The sequence below is a fragment of the Lotus japonicus genome, chromosome 4 (assembly GCF_012489685.1).
Source record: "Lotus japonicus ecotype B-129 chromosome 4, LjGifu_v1.2".
NCBI classification, from domain to species: Eukaryota; Viridiplantae; Streptophyta; class Magnoliopsida; order Fabales; family Fabaceae; genus Lotus; species Lotus japonicus.
In genome coordinates, this window is record NC_080044.1 from 59,466,314 (window position 1) to 59,480,712 (window position 14,399).

General features: G+C 37.6%; 1 protein-coding gene across 1 annotated transcript; it reads right to left on the minus strand.

Annotated features, from left to right (window-relative positions):
- Positions 1 to 238: 238 nt before the first annotated feature.
- LOC130713048 (uncharacterized) lies at positions 239 to 1,141 on the minus strand. The gene has a single exon (XM_057562852.1). It carries the CDS (start codon positions 1,139 to 1,141, stop codon positions 239 to 241), a length of 903 nt encoding a protein of 300 aa, XP_057418835.1.
- Positions 1,142 to 14,399: the final 13,258 nt, after the last annotated feature.

The window sequence follows — 14,399 nt, forward strand, 5'->3', positions numbered from 1 at the left end:
TAGCCTTGTCCTTTTCCTCGCCCATCCTTCTTCGGGCCTACATCACTAGCTTTGCTCTGGGTTGAATAGATAACTTATGAGAAATGACTTATGGGTCAATCCTCGGATCATCCTTGATTGTCCAAGCGAACAAATCCAAATTACTTTGGAGTAGCCCCACCAAACGATCATCTTGATCTTTAGAGAGGGTACTCCCAATTTTCAAGACTCGCCCTGCCACCTGAATAGATCTTGTTTCCTAAGTGGGTTGAGGTCTTAAGTCTGCGAAATCGTTGCGAGGATCCAAGTTGAAGTCTTCATGTGGAAAGATTTCAGTAACACGGTGGCTTTCTTTAGCCGCCATCTTGCCATAACACCCTAGACTTTGGGCGTAGCATTCTCTCGCCGCTTCTTGATCCACCCTCAAAATTCCGATCTTGCCATTGTAAGCAGGGTATTTCACTGTCAAATAGGCGGTTGAAATTATTGCACAGACTTTGTTTAGAGTGTCTCGCCCCAGAAGCACATTGTTCATTGCCCGGCAGGGGAGGACTAAATATTTCACTTGGAACTTTTTCACAAATTCTCCCTCGCCAAAGGTTGTTGTTAACTCCACGTATCTTCGCACCTTGGCCCGGTCGCCCGTAAATCCAACCAAACACCCTGTATACGGCTTTAGGCCAGATTCTTTTAAGCCCAGCCTTTCAAACGCATCACCATATATAATATTTGCAGAACTTCCCTGGTCCAAAAATACCTTCTTGGTAACGTAATTGTTTACTCGGAGTGTCACCACAATAGGATCATTATCATGTGGGGTAACATGATCAAAATCCTTGGTTGTGAAAGTAATAGGGGTGTGGTTCAACCAACACTCCCCTTCATAGGCCTTGTGCACCGAATTCACTGCTTCTACATATCTTTTTCTTCCTTTGCCAGATAATCGCCCACCACTGAATCCTCCGACGATTGATGAGCATGACCCAGCAAGTATGCCCAGATCTTCAACTATATCCTTGCCCTTTGAAGTTCCCGCCCCAACGGCCTTAGCAACCTCGGGTTGCACGGGTTCATTTGACACAAAATTTGCTAAGTGCTCGGCTTTAATGAATCGCTCGATCTCTTTGCGTAAGGTCCAGCAGTTATCGGTGGTGTGTCCCATAGCTTTACGAAAGTCACAGCACTTTGTTGTATCCACATTTGCTGGAGGTTTCCTGGGTGGCCTTGGGTACTAGACTGCATTTGTTTTCCCAACTGCCCGCACTATCGCGCTAAGAGGCGCGTTTAACTTTTTTTATTATCCCTGTATGGGCGCGTTTCCTCCTTGTCCTGCCTGATTTGTCGGGGTAGTTTGGGCATTCCTATGTCAAGTTTTGCTTTGTGGTCCTTGCCTGCCGGATTGGTAGGGCGTCGGTCAAGGTTGGCGTGGCGTTTGAGCTGGTCGTTGGTCTATTGAGCCGCGTCGTCTTTCTATTGTGGAATCTGATTGGTTACGCTAGTTGTCTCTATCCTTTTTTGTTTATTCATCTTGCTCAACCAAGATAAATTCTTGCGCCCTGGCGCATAAATCCATCATGTCCTTGGCGAGCCTTCTGGTTAAGTCTTTGTTTAGTGAACCACACCTGAGCCCCGTTTTGAAGGCAGACACACACACCTCAGGGCTGGCATCTTCTAACTGAACTGAAACTCGACTGAATCTAGCCATATATGTTTTAATGTGTTCGCCCGGTTGATGACGTATGTTGAACAGGTCAGCAGGGTTCGCCTTTTGAGTTTGATTGGCATAAAATTGGGTTAGGAACTTTGTTGACAAATTGGTAAAGTTAGAAATGGAATACGGGGGTTGTTTGATAAACCATGTCATCGACACGCCCTTAAATGTGGAAGGTAGCAATTTGCACTTTACCGCATCAGTCGCTCCGCAAATGACCATTTTGGTATTGAAATACCGCAAATGATCTATTGGGTCATAATCGCCCGAATACATGTCTAAAGCCAAAGTCTGCAAATGTTCTGGGATTTCAACCGCGGTGACCATGGGCGCAAAAGGTTGAAAATCCACTACATATTCTGCATCCACCCACTGGCCACGTCTCAAATCCCTCATTTGGTTAAGATACTCAACCTGAGCCTGCAAATGCTCGTTCTGTCGTTGAACCGCCTGAATGGTATCTAACACTTGTTTGAGTTCTGTTGAATGCGCTCCATAAACTTGATCCTGGGCTTGCACGGGCGTTTCCATCTTTTGGTCACCTATGTCCTCGTTATCCGGAGTAGAAAGTTTCTTTTTAAGCTCCAAGTCAGACTTTGTCGCCAGCCCTGCATGCTGGACCGGAATCTTCGGCATCGTTGTTGCACGTGATCTCACCGCCACCGAGGATCCATCAGAGGAAGCCTCTTGTAACACCCCGATTTCGGTGGCGCACTTTAGTAACCAAAAAGAAAACAAAGCGGAAAAAACATGAATATTTTTTTTCGATATTTGTTTTAAGTAAATAAAAGGCTTGTCGAAATAAAAACTCATCGACGAAAGATAAACATGACTAATATACAGATATATTTACAGCCCCCGCTGTAAGTAGCATGCCGCGTCACGAGTAACCTCCAGTGACGGAAAGTAGTGCCTGTCGGCAAATATGTACAAACCAAAATAAAAGGTCAAGTATTCTGAATACAGTCCTCCAAACGAAAGTAGGTCAGTCCAAAAACAGCCCGAAGACCTCCTAGTCCGACCAACTCTCTGTGACTCCCGTAAAGAGAACCACACAAAAAGCTAAAGGTCGGGGACCTACCCTGCCCCAAAATGAGAAACTGAAGACCAGAGCCACAACGCTACTCCTACCCTAATCCTGACTAGAGGAGCACACCACAGCACTCCCAACTACGCATCATCAAGGTCGTCGTCTGAATCTGAATCCAAGACGACTAGGTCTATGACTGCATTTGTCTCCACAGCTGGTCCTGCGGGTCCTGAACCCGATCCCTAATCAACAGCAGCCGCGACAGTGGGTGAGCTAGAGTATGATGAAGTCCCTCCCACAGGCACCTCCTCCGAGGGGTCCTCGTCGTCCTCAGGCGACGGTGGTGGTGGTACTACAACTCCAGGCCCACAGTGCACATCCGGTGGTAGGTTGAAGCTGACGGTGTAGCGTCTCAAAACTCCGTGCGTCAAGTTTCTCATCCTGTCGACGCGATCCTCCATTATTCGCCCCGAATAGATAGCTCGGTGACCGACGGGGTCGACCACCCATGAGCCCGGGGTGTCCTGATCCAACATCTCGAACCTAGTCCCCCCCGAAGGGACGACCATCTCGAACCAATCTGCCATCGACATCTGACAATAAGGGCATACATAGCCCCCCAAACACAGGTAGCACGCGCGAGGGTCAACTCAAAGAATTACATAATAGTACATCCAATAAGTAAAGTTTAAGCAATAGCTACATAGGCTTAGATATGAATGACAGCATTATAAATTGTATATCCTGCCAAATAAAAATAAATAACATTTGCTGGCAATTAACATATCTCAAGCAAGATTTACAAGTATCAATCACACACGGCAACTAAATCAGCAGGAATGGTGCATGAATGCAATGACGAGGAACAAGATGCAATCCGGAAGGACGGGCACCAACGAGTCAGTCCTAACACCGGCCACAGTGGGACCATTTCCGCTCGGGCGTCTCTTATACCAAACAAAATGTAGTCAGATCAGCAGTAAACCCGCAGGTCTGCCATTTCCGTCTGCTACTAAGAATCACCGCAGTGTTCTTATGTGGAAATCCGGGTCTTATGACCATTTTTGGAATCCACCGAGGTCCGGCATCCCACCGTGTATTAACCTCAAAATGTGTGCATGAATGTAAAGTGATTAGCCAAACAACGTCTTCGACCTCACTCGTCACGTCGTCACGTGTTCTAGCTAACTTATTGTCTCTAAAAGATTACCCTAAGGTAAATGTCGATTATGCGACAAAAGACAATTAATTATAAAAAGTATCTCATGATGATTTCTCGAATCATCCGACTCATCTCCATCCGATGGTCAAAAACTGCTCAACGAGCAAAGAGTACCAATGTACTTGGAAACTATCCGTTTCCCGCCTTATCCTTTAGATAGCCAAACAACAAAACTGCTCATCGAGCAAAAGAGCATCAACGTACTCAGAAACTTATCAATTTCCCGGCTTATCCTTTAGATAGCCAAACAACAAAACCGCTCATCGAGCAGAGAGTATCAGCATACTCGGAAACTTATTAGTTTCCCCAAAACTTGGACTCGGCGACACTTCTCATTTTCCAAAACTAATATTCAAGTCCTAAGCTCTTATTTGAGATTGTGATCATTATTTAAAGGTTCAAAGGTTGTTTAGTGTCTTATGAATTTTCCTTGTAAAACAGTTTCCATTTTATTTTGTCTCTAATCTTATGAGTTTAAAAGATCCCATAATCCCAATAATTCCCAGAGAAGGTCTCGATCCATTAAAAACATTAACAAGGCCCGAACCTTTGTTCGTCCCGTCAAACTTTCTCAACATCTCATGATGAGTGTGGCATAACTGTCCGTTATCCTCACTCTGACGTACAACAGATATATGTGTATTTGCATAATCAAAGCAACACAATCCAACAGTCATGGCACATATATCAACACATCCTAGGTTAACCATGTAGCACATAGCATGTGAATCATCATCAACACATCTTAGATTAAACAATTAGCACAAAGCATGTGAATCAATCCCAAAAACAATTCAAGCAATAAATGATTATCAATTGTCAGCCGTAGCCTCAGAAACATTTTTCCCAGTCAAACACAATCAAATGCATAAAAAATAAATCAAGTCGAATTCGTCGACACCTAAAGCATTATCTAGTATTCAGTGAGTAGCCCTCACCTGTATCTCCTCCAGCGTGTTCCTCAAACTTTCCTTCACAAACTTCCTCTTCAGCTCCACAGAATTCCTCAAACGAACCTTAGAGAAAAATCACAGAATTCAATCACAATGAGTCAGAAACTCAGCAAACAATAAGTATTAGGGTTACACGCCACATTATAAACTCTGAAGTACGATAATCTAACACGTTAAGACAAGTTTTCGAAAAACAAAATTTTCCTCCCCCTATGGAGGTGCTCTCGGCCACACACACTAATTGTGTGCGCCGATTTTTCTTCGATCAAACTTGGTTCCTAGGTTATCATTAGTCGTAACTAAGGCGAATTGAAGCTCGGAAAAATTATCGGATCGAAACCTGTCGCAGGGGTATTTTGGTCAATATTTTTAGCTCAGAATTTCAAAATTGGAATTTCGAAAAACAAATTGGATGGGGACGTTACTAACGACGTTTATGACAACTAATCCTACTAGTTCTAAGCTAAGTCGAGAGTTTTCAGCCTAAAGGATGAAACTTTGGTTCAAAATGGGTTTTTCAAGCAGAATTGGAATTCGGCGGCATTTCGGCGACATTCGGCAAAATGTAATCCGCTAGAAGTACTCTTGGGTTGGTAGGGAATATGTTTAGACACTAAAATCAAGCTATTTGGACAGTTTTACAAAAAACTCAAATATTTGAGCACAGAAAGACATAAAGAAAAGCGACGGAATTGACGATCAGAAGTGAGAGATAGCATCTATACCTCGATGTCTTCGAGTAGCAACGAACGGTGCAGGGATCGGGCAAGAAACGGCGAAAATCTCTTCCCCCTCCTCCTCCTTGGGTGCTCGCGGGTTTGGGTTTGAAATGGGGAAGGGTTTTTTTGAAAATTTTTCATTTTCTTGCTATTTATAGGTTATGGAAAATGCGGAAAAATGAAAATTTCGCGATTCCGATTTTTCCTGCGTATTCCTCGGTGAATTCTAAGATAGGTTCTGGCGACAGAATTCCAGAACTCAAAACAGGTTTCTTGGAATTAAATCAAACGATCCAAAGTTGGTGTAAATCGATTTTATCCGAAAAACTACTTTTTGCAGTTGATGTCGGATGAGAAAACTTCTTTCTGAAGAAATATTGGAAACATCAAGAGAAATGGGTGCACGCGTGTGGAATCTTCATTTGAAGCTCCGAATAGAAAAAGTCTTCATCGTCGGTTGATTTTAGGTTTCTTGAACTATCAGTGATTTAGTTTCGGCAAACTTCCGAGGATTGGAATCGGATGTTCGTACATTCTAGGGTTTCGCATCGAAACGCTTGTTATAGAAGAATTAAGAGAAGTTCTAACATTTCTCTGAAGATTTTTGAAATTAGTTTCCATCGTGTATTTAAGTGTAAATTAATCGTTTACGATCGCTCTCGTCCTAGATATAAGTGAATACTACTTGTGCTATAGCTTATATCGAATTTAATACTATCCTTAGCCTTTTCCTGAACTTTCTCCTTCATAAATTAATTACATTCGATAAACTTGTTCAGGTTTTCCTTCACGTTACATCGAAACTAATCGTGAATAGGAATCTTATTCGGTTTATTCTAAGCTTAAAAACTTGGGTCTCACACCTCTTGCTCTGCCTCCGGTTCAGGTTGGATCGCCTGAACTTGACTCCTACCACCGTTGTGACATCCACCACCACGTCGACGTGGTGCACGTCCACCTCAAGAACGCGTCTTCATCTGCCCTTAAGTCTGTCTCTATCACGTCAGTGGAAGAAACCGCTGAGTTAGAGTCACAGACGGCGTCAATGTTCTAGTCTAAGGTCTATTAAGGGATATGAAGTGTCCTTATCAAACCCTAGCAGAGCATGAAGTGTATAAATGATGTAAGAATAAAGGAATCGTCTCATTAATGATCAAAAAGGTACCTAGCACAAGGTAAGGACCCCACCTTTTATAGTGGCTGTGGCCCTTATCTCGAATATTCTTGAATTTGGGTCTTACATCCAAGGCCCAAGTTTCCATACAAATAGGATAAATTCATATAAGACAAGTATAAATAAGACAAATGGGCTTGGGACCACATCTGTGGACTGGGGACCATGTAACACCCCACTTTTCGTTATTATGTTATTTATTATTTTATCTTAATTATTATTATGCTATATGGTATTTTGATAATTTATGCGATTTAATTAGATGATTATGTGATTATGTGATTTAATTAGATGATAAGGTCATCAAGTGATTTTATTAGATAATTAAGTTCTTATGTGATATAGAAAAATAAGGGTTTTAGGTTTTAAGTGAGTAGGTGGGGCCCATTGTAAGATTATTTAAGGGTTATGAGAGAATTAAAAAAAGATAAATCAGAAAATTAGGATTAGAGAAGCAGCAGAACAGAGAAACACGTGAAAGGTGAAGGAGAGGAGAAAAGGTGGAGAAAACCTAGAATTTGATCTTCAAGAAGAAAAGGGTCAAGGAGGCTTTGTACCGGTGTCATAGAAGGTAAGGGTTTGAATTTACCTTGTATAATTATAGTATAACAGAGGTTGAGTTTAACATGAAGGAACCTCCAACTTCTTTGAAAATTCAGAACTGAGAGACTGTGTTGAGTGTTAACATGTGGTGAGCAAAATTGATTTTGAGCGAAATTAAGGTTCCGGGGAAAATTGGGTTCTGTTCTGTTTTGCCCGCAGATACCCTAACAGTCTGTGTTGTAGAGAGCATAACTCTCTCTACAGAATTCCAAATTGAGTGAAACCAATTTTTTATGAAAGCTAACTCATAGGGCTATGTTGGGTAATATTTTCATAATTTTTCGATTGCTGGTTCAATACCAGAATCATTTGCAAGTTCATTCTGTTTCTTCCCGCAGACACCCTAGCAGCATGTGTTGTAGAGAGCATAACTCTCTCTAAAGAATTCCGAATTGAGTGAAACTAATTTTTTATGAAAGCTTACTCATAGGGTTATATTGGGTAATATTTTCATAATTTTTGGATTGCTGGTTCAATACCAGAATTATCTGCAAGTTCACTCTATTTTGCTCGCAGACACGCTAACAGCCTGTGCTGTAGAGAGCATAACTCTCTCTACAGAATTCCAAATTGGGTGAAACCAATTTTGTATGAAAGCTAAAGTATAAGGCTATGTTTGGTAAAATTTTCATAATTTTTGGAGTGCATGTTTAGTACCGGAATTATCTACAAGTTTGCTATGTTTCTGCTTATTTCTGTGATTGATTCTGGAACTGGTTCTAGTAATTGATATGAGACATTTGATGATTTTGTGTTGCTAGTTTATCGGTGGAATAGTGAATGATTTGATAATTATATTGAAGTGTTATTTTTTGCAATTTTGGTGTGATTTCCGTTATGGAATTTGGTGAGAAAATATGTTATATATTTGGGGCTGGAGTGGTCTCAAATTGCATGTTTTAATTTATGAGTTTTTGCACGAAATACACTTCATTTAGTCAAGAGGCAACGTGTCGGTTTTCATCGGAAAACTGAGGTTTGTCCCAGAACTGGCGTGGTTCGGGAAGTCTGGAGTGGACTTCATTGGTGGTTAACTGTCTGGAGTGGACGCGGTGATACCGCTAAGGTTAACAATTGGTACCACATGCATACATTAGAGTCTCACACACTAAGTTTCACGTTTTCAGTGATTTTATGTGTTTGGTGATTTGTTGGTGAATTGTTTTGCTGTTGTGGTAAAGTTGAATTATTATTCTTCTTAAAGCTTATAATTTCTCGAAACATTAATAAGAATTGTGAAACTGTCTTGAGAGAAAATATTATAATCACTCAGATTTTAAAGTAAAGGTGAAGAGTTTATAAAGTAGGATCTGAATTGTTTACTTGCTCTTTGTTATGCTATATTTTATACAATGTAAGTTCTTACCCTTCTGTTGGAATGATGTTCTATGCGACATCGCTCAGGTACTGGAGGTAGAGATGTGGCTCATGAGGAGTAGCTTCGGAGAGTCTTAGCTTATGTTATTATTATTATTATTATTATTATTATTATTATAAAATAAGTGTCTTGCTCTGTAATGTAACACTGGGTAGATATTTTACATTACTTTTACACTTTTGTTGAGAGGATTTTATAACCTCTCCTTATGGAAGTTGTTGAATAATTTTCTAAATTATGGCGATGTCGTACTGTTGATGGCCGAAGTGCCTATGAAATTCAGTTTTGAGTATGATTAATTTTATTGGAATATCAAGGAAGATAAACCTATTTAAATAAGTGATTTTATGCATCTTAGGATTATCTGGCTGGTTTAGAAATTTTATTGACAGGAATAATTCATTCTTTGAAAACCATATGAACTTATAAATTTTCAAACACAATCAGTGTTAATTTTAATGAGTTTTCGTGAAGAAGTGTAATACTCCCTTAGATATGTTTTTAAACTCTGATAAACGTTTTTAAATAAAAACAATGGGAAAAAGGGGGTGTTACATGTGTGGTATCAGAGCATGGTCGGTCAGTAGGTTAGGTTTATTAGCATGTCTAACTCCTTTTGTATTCGATATGTGTTTATGACACAATCGGTACTATTTTGGAATTCTTAGGACAATGGTCCCGAGTTGTTCGTTTAAGGAAATTTTCGAGGGCGAAAATTCTTAAGTGGGGGAGAGTTGTAACACCCCACTTTTCGTTATTATGTTATTTATTATTTTATCTTAATTATTATTATGCTATATGGTATTTTGATAATTTATGCGATTTAATTAGATGATTATGTGATTTAATTAGATGATAAGGTCATCAAGTGATTTTATTAGATAATTAAGTTATTATGTGATATAGAAAAATAAGGGTTTTAGGTTTTAAGTGAGTAGTTGGGAGTGGGGCCCATTGTAAGATTATTTAAGGGTTATGAGAGAATTAAAAAGAGATAAATCAGAAAATTAGGATTAGAGAAGCAGCAGAACAGAGAAACACGTGAAAGGTGAAGGAGAGGAGAAAAGGTGGAGAAAACCTAGAATTTGATCTTCAAGAAGAAAAGGGTCAAGGAGGCTTTGTACCGGTGTCATAGAAGGTAAGGGTTTGAATTTACCTTGTATAATTATAGTATAACAGAGGTTGAGTTTAACATGAAGGAACCTCCAACTTCTTTGAAAATTCAGAACTGAGAGACTGTGTTGAGTGTTAACATGTGGTGAGCAAAATTGATTTTGAGCGAAATTAAGGTTCCGGGGAAAATTGGGTTCTGTTCTGTTTTGCCCGCAGATACCCTAACAGTCTGTGTTGTAGAGAGCATAACTCTCTCTACAGAATTCCAAATTGAGTGAAACCAATTTTTTATGAAAGCTAACTCATAGGGCTATGTTGGGTAATATTTTCATAATTTTTCGATTGCTGGTTCAATACCAGAATCATTTGCAAGTTCATTCTGTTTCTGCCCGCAGACACCCTAGCAGCCTGTGTTGTAGAGAGCATAACTCTCTCTAAAGAATTCCGAATTGAGTGAAACTAATTTTGTATGAAAGCTAACTCATAGGTTTATATTGGGTAATATTTTCATAATTTTTGGATTGCTGGTTCAATACCAGAATTATCTGCAAGTTCACTCTGTTTTGCTCGCAGACACGCTAACAGCCTGTGCTGTAGAGAGCATAACTCTCTCTACAGAATTCCAAATTGGGTGAAACCAATTTTGTATGAAAGCTAAAGTATAAGGCTATGTTTGGTAAAATTTTCATAATTTTTGGAGTGCACGTTTAGTACCGGAATTATCTGCAAGTTTGCTATGTTTCTGCTTATTTCTGTGATTGATTCTGGAACTGGTTCTAGTAATTGATATGAGACATTTGATGATTTTGTGTTGTTAGTTTATCGGTGGAATAGTGAATGATTTGATAATTATATTGAAGTGTTATTTTGTGCAATTTTGGTGTGATTTCCGTTATGGAATTTGGTGAGAAAATATGTTATATACTTGGGGCTGGAGTGGTCTCAAATTGCATGTTTTAATTTATGAGTTTTTGCACGAAATACACTTCATTTAGTCAAGAGGCAACGTGTCGGTTTTCATCGGAAAACTGAGGTTTGTCCTAGAACTAGCATGGTTCTGGAAGTCTGGAGTGGACTTCATTGGTGGTTAACTGTCTGGAGTGGACGCGGTGATACCGCTAAGGTCAACAATTGGTACCACATGCATACATTAGAGTCTCACACACTAAGTTTCACGTTTTCAGTGATTTTATGTGTTTGGTGATTTGTTGGTGAATTGTTTTGCTGTTGTGGTAAAGTTGAATTATTATTCTTCTTAAAGCTTATAATTTCTCGAAACATTAATAAGAATTGTGAAACTGTCTTGAGAGAAAATATTATAATCACTCAGATTTTAAAGTAAAGGTGAAGAGTTTATAAAGTAGGATCTGAATTGTTTACTTGCTCTTTGTTATGCTATATTTTATACAATGTAAGTTCTTACCCTTCTGTTGGAATGATGTTCTATGCGACATCGCTCAGGTACTGGAGGTAGAGATGTGGCTCATGAGGAGTAGCTTCGGAGAGTCTTAGCTTATGTTATTATTATTATTATTATTATTATTATTATTATTATTATTATTATTATTATTATAAAATAAGTGTCTTGCTCTGTAATGTAACACTGGGTAGATATTTTACGTTACTTTTACACTTTTGTTGAGAGGATTTTATAACCTCTCCTTATGGAAGTTGTTGAATAATTTTCTAAATTATGGCGATGTCGTACTGTTGATGGCCGAAGTGCCTATGAAATTCAGTTTTGAGTATGATTAATTTTATTGGAATATCAAGGAAGATAAACCTATTTAAATAAGTGATTTTATGCATCTTAGGATTATCTGGCTGGTTTAGAAATTTTATTGACAGGAATAATTCATTCTTTGAAAACCATATGAACTTATAAATTTTCAAACACAATCAGTGTTAATTTTAATGAGTTTTCATGAAGAAGTGTAATACTCCCTTAGATATGTTTTTAAACTCTGATAAACGTTTTTAAATAAAACAATGGGAAAAAGGGGGTGTTACAGACCACGTCTTCATTATGCATCCTTTCACTGCCTTGGATGCTCGCCTGGCGGGTATCTCTTTTACCGGGCGGGGCTATGGGCTTGTCTTAGCCCGCCCGGTCCAACTGTTGTTATGGAGTTTGGGTCAGAGTGGCGGAGCAGAAACTCCACCCTTTTTGTTATATCCTGATCAGACACCATTGTTGTGTTTCTTCACCACCTTCGTTCACCATTTCTGTGAATAACAAGTTCAATTGAAAAATGGTGTGAGTCATGTTGTTTCCAAGCTTAATTAAGAAATACGAAATCAAATCTTATTTGTGAATTTCTTGTTCTTCATTGCTTTTGATTTGTGTGTGAGATTGTGGTGTTGTGAATGATTGTTTTGATTTTTGCAAAGATGAACACCGTGAACTGAAGAAAAAAAAATCAATTTTTCTTGCAAATTATAAGAAAATAGAGAACGATTGAATCCATAGGTTCCTTTTAAGTTGTGGTGATGGTGGTGGGTGAGTTCGGGGTGATGGTGGTCTAGAGTTGAAGATGGGGAACAAAAGGAAAGAGATGAAGGTTGTTGATGATGAATGAACTAATCCAATTCACCTAAATCATACATTAACATTCACTAATTATATAACTAATTATACTATAATATATTAATTATTTTATTTTTGAAAAATTACAAATTACCTACAAAACCTGAGGTAAAAAGCTGGTGGTGTAACCATGGACAAAAAAAACTAGTCCAGGTTAAACCTCCCTCTTTTTTTTGTGTGTGTTCAAGACTGGTGCCTTTTAAGTGTTTGATTTTTTCTCAAACGAGATTGTATTATGCCCATGTGCTGTTTTTCTACCATAAAACAAATTTTTTCGTCTTAGGATTTTTGTGTGCATACAAGTCTTGGCATCCAAAAACTAAACTTGTAATTGTACTACTTGATACAGATGCAAGTGTGGACCAACAACAAATAAATTCTCCGATAACTATGACAATAGCTATGTGGAGACAGAATTTGATTTTTAGTAAATTTCTTTGACATTAGAGTGGTAGATATAAATTTGTTCAAGTCGAAGCTGGAAGGAGCCATACAGTGGTTGTTACTGAGGATGGAAATTTCCCTGCCTTTTGATGGAACAAACATTGACAGCTTGGTTCCGATTTTGCAACTATTATCCAATAAAGCACCCAAAAGTAAAATATTAGCATGGGGAAGAAAAACACATGTGAATATGAAAAAAAAATACATTAATATACTTTAGGGATTATATAGAAGTTAGAAAATATAAACTTTAAAGATTGAATTTAAATATCACTTCAAAGTGCCTAATGATAACGCTAACATAGAGAATTTAATTCACAGACTGTTGCACTTCTATAATTCCATTCACATAATAATATATATGTTATAAAATTTAATTTTTTTTACATGGTACTTCATTTTGGTTATAAATTAAAAAAATATATAATTCAAGAATAAATTATTTTAAAAAATAACAGTTTAATAGTTAGATGAAAATAAAATAAAAAATTTATTAAAATATTGTTAAAATTAGTCTTCAAACATTACACACATGCACGTGCACACACACATATATCTAAATAAAAAAATTAGTGTCATTGCCGGAAATACTAGGCCCACTAAAGGCACAAAAGTAGAAGGTAAGTTTGTCATAAAATGGGTGCCTCAATTTAATATTTGTACCTATTATTTTTTTATTGTTATAACTAGAATTCATATATACTTATAAAAATAGTGGTTACATTGTATGAATTTATATCTTTTTTTACTTAAAAGTTATGTGGAAGTTGGAAATTTTAAAACATGAAAAATTGAGTTTATATCCCACTTCAAAGCTCCTAATGATGACCCAAAACTAGAGAATACAACTCATGTGCCAAAAACCTTTAAACTTCTACAATTCATAAAATCAAATTACTATTCTTAAAATGAAATAATGAATTTCATTTTGTAAAATAAATATCAATTCAAAAATAAATTAATTTATAAATCAACAATGTCATTTTTTAAATTAAAAAAAAACAAAAAGGAAAATTGATAAAAATATTATTAATATAAAATGAAAATCTTAAGTATGAAGGACAAAATCACAAAATATATAAGGCTCCAAACCAGAAGATCAAATTCTTAAGTTGTTGAGCTAAATAATTTCATAGTGGATACTAAGCACAGCGGACGGAAACATAGGCGAAAAGCTAGACAATAGAATTAGATAAAACATTTCTCACAAAATTTTGTAGTCTAATCTACTTATACTAGTATTCTTTACCTGTGCGTTGCACGACGATTAAATTTATTGTAAAGATGAATCAGTAGAAATATATTTTTACTTAGTTTAGCCTCTTTTTAGTAAGTAGAAGAGATATGGAAACGAACATATGTTACAAACATGTAGATGAATGGACCATAGTAAAAATATTAATTTGATGAGGTTGTATGGACCTCACTATGTCAACATTTGAATAGTAATAAGAATCAAGTTTTTATGGAATGCATTACATTGAAA

Coding starts and splice junctions, on each gene's coding strand:
- LOC130713048 (XM_057562852.1), bottom strand. CDS start 1,141: ATGGGACACACCACCGATAACTGCTGGACCTTACGCAAAGAGATCGAG.